Consider the following 10,572-nt stretch of genomic DNA (forward strand, 5'->3'; position numbering starts at 1 on the left):
GTAAGGAAACAATAACTAGTGTGTAAATCTGAGAAATTAACTTAGGTGAAGTTAAGCAGTTTTGAGGAACTGGGTTAATTTGGAAGACTGTTTAGAGGAGAACCACCTTCCACCATGATTAACTAGCAGACTAGCAGATGGGTCTGGAGCTGAATGCCATCAACGGTTGATCATCATGATGCCATTTGAAATGGCAAGGATATGTTGCCAGAACCACGTTTCAGCTTGGAAGGCCTGTCCAGAACAATTGTGTGAAGAAGGGAAGATTTAGATAATTCTAGTCATTGCATGTGATAAGTGAAGGGAGGCCTTGAGAAACTAGGTGCAGGGTTCAGATATCCTTAAAGGAGGCACAGCAATTATTTGTGTGGGGGAGCAAGAAGACAGATTTGGAAGTGGACATTAAAACGATTGAGTTTTAACATGGGCAGCAAAACCAGAAAATGAATGTCTTGATGCATGCACAATCATCCCGGTAAGGAAATCCTAAGATTAGATCCATCATGTTCAGTTTTCAAGCCATACATCCATTCTCTTCCACTTATCCTTATCACAGTTACCTGGAGAGGGGTAGTTACACCATGGATAACTAACCAGTCTGTCTCAGGGCTAACACAGAGACAGACAACCATTCACATTCAATTTAGAACCACCAGTTAACCTAACCCTACTAACCACATGTATTTGGGTGAAGGGGGAAACCAGAGTACCCATAGAGAACTCACGGAAACATGGGGAGAGCATGCAAACTGGCCTTCCTTTGTTAATGCGAGGGAGTTGCAAACTCACTGGAATCACAAACATTGTCTTAATTATGTATATCGCTTTTCAAACCATCTGTTATTAGTCATCAGACTGGTTTTGTATCAGCTCTACAGAATTTCACTTTTTGGCTAAAAACTGTGTAACTGTAAGCGAAAAACACAGCGGGAAAAAAGAATAGAGAAAGAAATGCCAGTGGTCTCCTCTATGTAGGTAATAATTTTATGTTTGTGGTGGACCACTAGAGGGCTCCACTCACACCCAGTGTTAAGGAAGTGTGTTCCTGTGTTGTGTGGCGCGATGTGTGCAGTTGATGTTGGAGAGGAATAAAGAAGGAGTGAGAACTGAGAGCTCTGTGCCGTTAATGCTTACCTCCACCCGCTTTCACACCTTGGCGCATGTGATTAGAGGATCACCAGGGGGTCCTTTGTCCCTCTTTGGGGGGATACTCCCACTGGGTTTAAATCTGGGACTCTCGGCCATTTGACCTTAGAACTGAAGAAGCTTCTCGGATGAGAGGTGAAACGTCTTCAAGCAACTTAAAGAAGTCCAGACGCTTTTCTTTGCAAACTCCTTTGACTACGATGACCTGGATGACTGAGAACCTTCACAGACATACCTCCACATTGGTGACCCCTGACTCGAGCATGCAACGGGCCGCAGATAACGCAGACTCCGCTATGGATGCATCAGCGGCCACCGGACCTCCGCCTCCTGTTGCAGCTACGTTCGCTGTGGTGCTGAAACTGCCGGACTTTTGGCTCCATGACCCCCCGTCATGGTTCGTTCATGTGGAGGCTCAGTTCGCCCTTCGCGGCATCTCGGCTGACGACACGAAGTATCACCATGTGGTGGCCTCGCTCGACCCGCTGGCCACCCGTCGCGCGATGACGCTCCTCCGGGCCCCACCCGCCCAAGGGAAATACGCCGCCCTTAAAGAGCTGCTTCTTCGGCGTTATGCCCTCTCCGACGCTGAACGAGCCGAACAGCTCCTCAACCTGTCAGGCTTGGGTGGCGGTACCACGCTCGAGCTCATGGAGTACATGCTATCGTTGCTCGGGCCGGATGACGGGTGATTCCTCTTCGTCCACCTCTTCCTCCGCCATCTACCGGCCGCCGTGAGAGCTGTCCTCGCAAACTCCCCGCTTCTGCCTGCGAAGGATTATCGCTCCCTGGCTGAAGAAGCGGATCGCATTCTCCTGGCTAGCCGCACTTTCGACGTTCACGCCCTGGCTACAGACTCGCCGGCGGCGCCTTCCACGCCTCCACCTGCCTCCCCCGGAGCATCCGCCCCCTTGCTGAGGGCAGGGATTGCTACACGCCGGCACCGCCGAAAGAGCATCTGTTTCTACCATCAGCGTTTTGGCGACAGAGCGCGTCGCTGCCTGCCGCCTTGCGCTTTCACGGCCCAGGGAAACGGACCCGCCAGCGCGCCGTAGCAGCCGCGACCGCTGGCAATACAGAAAGGCTGCTCTTCATAGAGGACTCGCGCTCCGGGAGACGTTTTCTCGTGGACTCCGGCTCACAGAAGAGCCTCCTTCCCCTACCGCTGCCGACGGACTAGCAGCGAACTGTGGACCGCAGCTCATGGCAGCTAATGGCTCTCCCATCAAAACGTTTGGGGAAAGGTTGGTGACTGTTTGTTTTCATGGCCGGGATTTCCAGTGGAACTTTGTTGTTGCCGCTAGCTCTGTACCTATTTTAGGTGCTGATTTTCTGTGTGCTCATGGACTGCTTGTCGATGTTGCTAACAGACGTTTAATTGATGCTCTCTCGTTTTCTTCGCTACCCTGTTTTACTCGGGCTGCCGAGCCCCTGATTCGGGCTAATGTAGTGACCTCCGGGGATGCTTTTCAGCGTTTGCTTTTAGAGTTTCCATCGCTGTCTGTCCCTAATTTCTCTAGCACGGTAACGAAGCATGGGGTTGAGCATTATATTCCCACGGTTGGGCCCCCGGTGTTCGCGCGCGCACGCCGCCTCGACCCCGCGAAACTGTCCGTCGCTCGGGAAGAGTTTGCAGCCATGGAGCGCCTTGGCATTGTACAGCGTTCGAACAGTGCATGGGCCTCTCTGCTTCACATGGTGCCCAAATCGGACGGTCGGTGGCGGCCATGCGGAGATTTCCGCCGTTTGAATAATGCCACGGAGAATGACCGTTACCCCATCCCCCACATTCAGGATTTTTCTGCCAATCTCGCTGGAACGTCGATTTTTTCTAAAATTGACTTGGTGCGGGGGTATCACCAAGTTCCTGTGCGCGCCGAAGACGTTCCTAAAACCGCTGTCATTACCCCCTTCGGCTTGTTCGAGTTTTTGCGCATGCCGTTTGGCCTGAAAGGTGCCGCCCAGACCTTTCAGCGGCTGATGGACTCCGTTTTGCGTGGGCTGCCGTTCGTTTTTGTTTATCTGGACGATATATTGGTGGCCAGCTGCTCAGCGAGCCAGCACGAGTCCCATCTGCGCCAGGTTTTCCAGCGTTTGGCAGCACACGGCCTGATCGTCCGGGTCAGCACGTTGTTCAGCGGCCATGGCAGCGTAGTCGACGCCGGTGTATGTCGGCGTCGACTACGCTGCCATGGCCGCTGAACAACGTGCTGACCCGGACGTCCTTGCCCTTCAGTCAACGAAAACGGGCCTCGTGCTGGAGGACACCCCGGTGTGGGACGGCGGTCCGCACCTTCTTTGCGACGTTTCCACCGGCCGCCCCCGCCCAGTGGTTCCCCTTTCGTGGCGTCGGCGTGTTTTTGACTCGGTGTATGCCCTCTCTCATCCCGGCGTCCGGGCCTCGGTTAAGCTGGTCAGCGCCAGGTTTGTTTGGCCGGGCCTTCGCAAAATGGTGAAGGAATGGGCGGGTATCCCATGCCAATGCTCAAAAATCCACCGGCACACGCAGGCACCCCTCGAACCTTTCCGTGTCCCCGGTAGGCGTTTCGATCACGTTCATGTGGACCTGGTTGGTCCCTTGCCGCAGTCACAGGGTTTCACGCACCTTTTGACTGTGGTGGACCGCACCACCAGGTGGCCAGAGGCGGTACCCCTGGCGTCCTCGACAGCGGTGACGGTGGCCAGAGCATTTTTGTCAACGTGGGTTTCACGTTTCGGTCCCCCTGCTGACATTACCTCGGACAGGGGCCCCCAGTTTGTTTCTGAGCTTTGGTCTGCTATGGCTGACGGCCTGGGGGTCAAGGTCCACCGCACCACGGCGTACCACCCACAAGCTAACGGGATGTGTGAACGGTTTCACCGGTCACTTAAGGCCACGCTCCGGGCTTCCTTAACAGGTGGCGACTGGGTCGACCGTCTCCCGTGGGTTTTGCTGGGATTGCGTAGCGCTGTTAAAGAAGACCTCGGGGTTTCCCCGGCTGAACTGGTCCTCGGCCAGCCCCTCCGGGTCCCCGGGGAATTCTTACCTGAGAGCCCTCCCCCATGTTTCGATACCTCTTTGTTGCCTTTTCGCCCCCCAAGAGACTCATTTCCTGTTCCTGGTCCTGTGCACCACTGCCTGCCTGACACTTTTGTTCCCAGTTCGTTGGACTCTGCTCGTTTCGTTTTCGTCAGGCACGATGCCCATAGGACTCCGCTGCGTCCACCATATGACGGGCCATACAGGGTTCTTAAACCAGGCAACAAACATTTCATTTTGGACTTTGGCGGTCGGCAGGAGGTTGTCTCTGTTGACAGACTTAAGCCTGCACATGTTATGCAAGGGGTCCCGGCCCAGGCCCCTCGCCGCGGCCGCCCACCTGCCACCGGGCTGATGGATTCTGTTTTTTCCCCCAGGAGCGACCCACAATCAACGGAGTCCGAGTCGTCTGCAGCTTTTTCTGACCGCCAGTGCCAGCCTCGCTCCCGGGCTGGGTTGCCCTCTGTCAGTTTCCCACCCCCCAGTTCAGCCGTTCCGGCCGTTTGCTTAAGCCCCGGGTCCTGGACTAGTTCTGCTGGGTGTTCGGGGGGGCATGTGTGGTGGACCACTAGAGGGCTCCACTCACACCCAGTGTTAAGGAAGTGTGTTCCTGTGTTGTGTGGCGCGATGTGTGCAGTTGATGTTGGAGAGGAATAAAGAAGGAGTGAGAACTGAGAGCTCTGTGCCGTTAATGCTTACCTCCACATGTTAATATTTTTTTGTGAAATGTGAGCACAAGAGAGAGGAAGATACCCTCCACTGAGTTGGAACATTAACTAGTTATTTATTCCTGCGCAAAACAGATTATTCATTATTAGATTCAAAATATTACTTGGTTTTCATTTGTACATTTCTCATCAGTAATATCAACTTCTACCCCGGTTTGATCGCTTTAGATGTTAAGCTAGAGTCATTTATAAACAGCTGCTCGGCTGCAACACCCAGTTTTACCAGTAGGTGGCAGCAGATTTGACATGTGTTAAATAGACGTTTCAAGCTTGAAAGCAATTTAACTCAAAAGGTGGGACTCTGTACTGGTTCACAAGATATGAACCAGTCATATGTTAATGAGTTTTTAGTTTATCAGACACTGAAACTCTTCAGCTCTCTGTTCTCATATCGAACTGCTGGATTTGAAGCAGTAACTGAAAGAATAATAAATAAAATATACCACTTTTCCATGAATGTTGCTGGTCTTTTTATAGGTGAGCTCAAACTTCACACTCAGCACTAAAACTTTTCCGTGCACTTTATATTCACTGAATTTTGCTTTTGTTGTGTTTGATGCTTATTCTTTGTTTTCTGAGTAAAGTGAGGCATGTTTCAGTTAGCCACCACCAAACCAGAAGAAGTCCAATTTTCCATCTGCACCTCAGTGAAACCCACAGAACCACACGAGGAAAACAAATGAAAACAAAACTTTATTAATCTGGCATAACCATGTCAGCAAAAGTCAGTAAGAATCAAATGATTATGTTTTTAATAATATGACTCTAAATGGGTGAGAACAAGAAATAAAATATATAAAAAATATTTTGAACATGGGGATGTCCTCTTGTCTGAGGTGCTGGGGGGACCAGTTAGAGACCAGCAGCTGGGCATCAGTGGTTGGACTGGTGGACTACTTCAGTGAAGAGTAGACGACGTCTGGCTCTGGTTTAAAGTCTGAACACAAACATTAGTAATAATTATTTATATTATTATTTATTAATATTGACTTTCTTTTGGTTCCACCATGTTATAGAAGTGCGAACTCACATCTAGTTCAGAGTGAAATTTTACAAGAGGAGGTTCATCACTTCAGTTTATTCACAGCTTCGAAGCAGATTGTGTGTGTGTGTGTGTGTGTGTGTGTGTGTGTGTGTGTGTGTGTGTGTGTGTGTGTGTGTGTGTGTGTTTTTCCCTGGACTAATTCCGGCTCATAAAATGTGCAAACATGAGTTCAACAAGTCAGAACATATTTCACAGCAACATAAGTATTTAATAAACAAAACTAGTACCAATGTTTGCAAAGTTTTATTAACAATAAACAGATAAACAGAAATTTAAAAAATACATAAACAGCAATATATGAACAAGTCTTGCAATGTTTAAACTGAAGTAACAGACGTAAGAGTTTTGTAAATGGAAGGAAACGTCAAAGCTTCACAGATCAGAGAGAGGACAGATCTCCCTCTGTAGCTACTTGGAAAAATGTTTCTCTTTGGTTTCATAACAATATCTACCACAAAGCTTACCCAGTAATAGCTGTTAACGGATCCTGAACATTATTAGGCAGATTATTAACAGTCAGATTATGACACAGTGTTTCTGTACTTGGTTGAGTGTAATTATCTGTAACTGTGGATCTCTGCATTGGTTTGTTTGTTATGAAAGGTTTCCAATAACTTTCAGTCCAGTCCAGTTTACACAGGGAATCTTGTTTGTGATCTTTAGGACACTTAACACTGACTGATGAATTATTCAACCATAAAAAAATAATATAAAAAAACCCCAATCCTTACTCAAGGGATGAACCAGTTCTGTGCCTACAGATAACAGACAACTTAGACAACTGACACACTTTGCCAGTGCATAACATACTTTAACATACATATTTTTGCAACAACAATGTGATTGTGAATAAGGTATCAGCTAAAAACGTATCTCACTATGGGCGGCAGTCGAGGCTTTGTCATGGTTTGAAGTTGCATTTCTGTGGTGTTGGAGAACTTGTTAGAGCTGATGTAATTATGAACACAGAAAAGTATCAATGGATTTTGATCCCTGTGTAATACCATCTAGAAAGAGTCTGATTGGCAGCAGATACATTTTTCAGCATGACAGTGATCCCCAAAACATTGCAGTAAAATCATACCAGGACATGAAAACATGCAGTTGACAATTATTAGTCATGGATTTGCTTTGATGACACCAAATATAGACTCTCAAGTATTATTATTTACAAAACACCGAAGGCCAAATATATTCACACACTTAGTAAAATAGTGTAGGCTTTAACACTTTAAACATGTGATATATATCATCTTATGTTATTGACCTACTGAATTAAAAAAACAAAAAAAGTTAGAAGTCATCACTTACAGTTCAGTCTCAGGCTGACAGATCAGCAGCTCCTGGTTCTCAACCTGCTACTTTTTAAATTGGATATTGGGCAATTGAACTCCATTTTGCATTTTACCATAGTGATGCAGGCTTCTCTTATCAAACATCATCATCATCAAAAACACTAAAGACATTTCAAATATGCTGCAGTTACTCAAGAGGCTAGTATGGATCCTGACTCTGTGGTTTATGTTTTCTGTAAATCAAAAAACCAACAACAGCAGCAACAAGAAGCACAGCAGAAACTGACAGACGAACAATCAGTCCAACAGATCCAGCCTCCTTCCCTCCAGCCTCCTTCCCTCCAGCCTCCTTCCCTCCATCCTCTGTGTCTCCTCCTGTCTGACCTGCAGGTGAGAAACAGGTGTGAGGTGTCAGCTGTCAGGTAGGTGATGAGTGAAGAACAGAACAGAATCCATTTCCTCTTCAAACTGCTGTCAGACATTATCTACTGCACTCTGATCACATCACTCAGACCAGCTGCTTTCTACAAAGTCTCATCAACAACATCTTTAGAAACTAACACCAACAACCAGGAAGCCGCTTCACCTCTGATCACACACACACTCAACTCTACTCACTCACCTGGAGGATCAACAACACTCAGGTTGATGATGCTGATGGGGTCGGTCTTCAGATGACCTCTCTTCCTGTGGTGTCTTTCTCTCATAAAGACACGACACTCATATGTTCCATTATCATTAATCGTCACTTTCTTCAGAATCAAAGACACGTCTCCATCCTTCATCTGTCTGTCCTGCAGATCCACCCGGTTCCTAAAAGATGGATGCTGCTCATCTGGATAGAAACGCTCATCCCGGAACAGAAGAACATATTTCTCTCGCAGGTCAGCTCTGCTCCACTCTAGAACAATAATGATGTTATTGTTTGGAGCTCGACATGGCAAAGTGACGTCCTGTCCAGACTCAGCTGTGATGATTTTCTGATCTGAAAGAATAAAGAACAGAGAGGTTAAAGATAAAAATACAACGACTCAGCTCTAAAGCAGCCAATCTGAGTGAAGTTCACTTGTGTCAAACCTCATTTTTCAATGAAAGTGCTTTACAAGTATGTTCTAATGTAAGAGTTTTTCTCTTTGTTACCTACCTACAATAAATAAGGAGCTAATTTTAACAAGAGACTGTTGTAATAAGTGTTTGGTGCACTGGAGTTCTCAGAAATGCTTTAAGCATGAAATCTTTCTGGAAAGACTCCACATTTCCTGCAGCTTCACAAAAGAGAAACGTGCTGATAAAAAGTGAACATAATGTGTGAGAGAAAGCAGCCTCTCATTATAAGACACTGTGAGTCTCTGCATGCTGCCTTTATGGAGCTACAGCTGTTTGTATACACTGAACTAAAAGCTTTGTAGCTGTATACTGACTCCTGACACTACAACACATCACACTGACACTTCTTTGTCTCTGTGCTGGAAACTGCATCGCTGACCAAGCGGGTAAATCCACAGACACCACCAGACCTCGTGATGCCATCACAAACAATATGAAACTACATGTTTGGGAAGTAACATGTAAACCAGACTGATGTTTATTCCTCTTTATCTCAGAGGGAAACACCGTTTGGTTTATAAACCTCACCTGCAGAGACAAACACGAAGACACCGACAATCAGCAAAGTCGAGCAGAGCGACGCAGTTACAGCAGACATTTCCTTGTTTTTATTTCTGCTGATCTGACTCTTAGTTTGTTCTAAAGGTCTGATTTTGTTGGTATTTTCAGTAAATAGTTGAACCTGACTTAAAACTGACTACATGAGGTTATATCTGAGGTTTAAATAAAGCTGAAACATTTGTTTTTCAGCCACTGGTTAAAACTCCACACTTTCAATTGTCTCTTAAGGAAGTCGCATCAGAGTGACGTAAATAGACTGTAGGACAATGACAAATAGGTACGTCATAACTAAGGCAGTAAAGGTAGTAATGATTACTTTGGGTAATATCAACATGTAATCAAGGCTAATTTTCTTTTTTAGAGATAAACACTGTTTGCTTTCTAACAGTTAAATTTCACCTACATTCACAAAGAAAGAGTGAAGAACCAAACTTACACAAACAACACATTGGGAAGACATGTCAGAGAGGTAGGCTGATAGGGAAAAAAACACATGGAAAAAGCACAACATGAGGAAAGATAAGGAGAAAAAAAATAACTCCCCCCAGACTGAGCTCCAATAGGGAGATCAGTTTGAGAACAGAAAAAAAACCCCACCTCTCCACATAGCACATGAAAAAACGCTTAATACACCAAAGAAACACATGACAAGCAAGGGATGGGTAAAGGGTGAGAGACAGCCAATGTTTTATGTGACGGCTGTGTGCAGGCAGGAATAGGACCCAAAGTGCAGACAGTTGGAGACAAAAGGTGAACTTAAATACAGCTTTAATGCTGAACTCCAAAAAGTAACAAAACTAAGACTCCAAGGTAAAGTTATAAGGGTAGATCACAACACCAACGAACTGAAACACAGGGCTTAAATACATAAAGGGAGCAATCAGGGAATGGGCAACAGGAGGGAAACACAGCTGGGGCAAATCAAGCCTAACGAGACAAAGGAAGCAAAACCAGACACATTTACATGAGACACGGACTTTCAAAGTAAAAACAGGAAACATAACACAGACTGGTCTAAAGAGCTTGGAAGGAAAAGCGTCTGGACTTCTTTGAGTTGCTTGAAGACATCTCACCTCTCATCCGAGAAGCTTCTTCAGTTCTAAGGTCAAATGGTGGCGAGTCCCAGATTTAAACCCAGTGGGAGTTTCCCCCCACTCTTAACTGAAGAAAACAAAGAATAAAGACGTCCACATGTTGAAACTATTTTTATATATATTTCATATCGTTTTCTAATCAAATTATACTCAGACAATAAAAAAAAGAAACACACATCACATTTTTTATATGTAATAGGTTATACACAAATGTTAGTATATTTTATGACACCAATATCTTTAATATTATTTGATATCTTTGCATTATTAAAAAATAAAAAATACCCAAATAAAACATTTTTGTTCTTGTTGTTGTTGTTGTTGTGACTCTTTTGTTGCCTGGTTTTGTGGGTTTCACTGAGATGTCACATGAAAACTAACTTGTTTACTTGTGGCTAACTGATGCAAATCTCTCTTCGCTGCAGGAAACAAACATGATACAGGAAACAGCAAAGGCATCATTTGATACTGTGAACTGCACAGCAGAGCTTCAGTGCAGGATGTGTCTGTTTGAGACTGAAACACTTTATGTCCTTGGACACTCAGAATCCAACCAGCAGCAGGTGACATTGTGTAA

At 45.8% G+C, this 10,572-nt stretch overlaps 1 protein-coding gene across 3 annotated transcripts in view; it reads right to left on the reverse strand.

The window, feature by feature from the left end:
- The window catches only part of LOC106096754 (coxsackievirus and adenovirus receptor), a 68,277-nt gene extending 58,946 nt beyond the window's left edge, over positions 1 to 9,331 (reverse strand). The window contains exons 1-4 of one of the 3 annotated variants that reach the window (XM_025905327.1): positions 8,869 to 9,331; positions 7,856 to 8,218; positions 7,593 to 7,617; positions 6,142 to 7,547 (exon numbers count right to left, since the gene is read on the reverse strand). In XM_025905327.1, the coding sequence (XP_025761112.1) occupies positions 7,433 to 7,547; positions 7,593 to 7,617; positions 7,856 to 8,218; positions 8,869 to 8,938 (573 nt within the window). In that variant the 5' untranslated portion in view covers positions 8,939 to 9,331 and the 3' untranslated portion in view covers positions 6,142 to 7,432. Of the gene's footprint in view, positions 1 to 6,141; positions 7,550 to 7,579; positions 7,618 to 7,855; positions 8,219 to 8,868 lie in introns of those variants that run through there. The other 2 variants (XM_019356872.2, XM_025905325.1) reach the window with 2 other exon arrangements.
- Positions 9,332 to 10,572: the final 1,241 nt, after the last annotated feature.

This window comes from Oreochromis niloticus, linkage group LG3 (assembly GCF_001858045.2).
Source record: "Oreochromis niloticus isolate F11D_XX linkage group LG3, O_niloticus_UMD_NMBU, whole genome shotgun sequence".
Taxonomy (NCBI): domain Eukaryota; kingdom Metazoa; phylum Chordata; class Actinopteri; order Cichliformes; family Cichlidae; genus Oreochromis; species Oreochromis niloticus.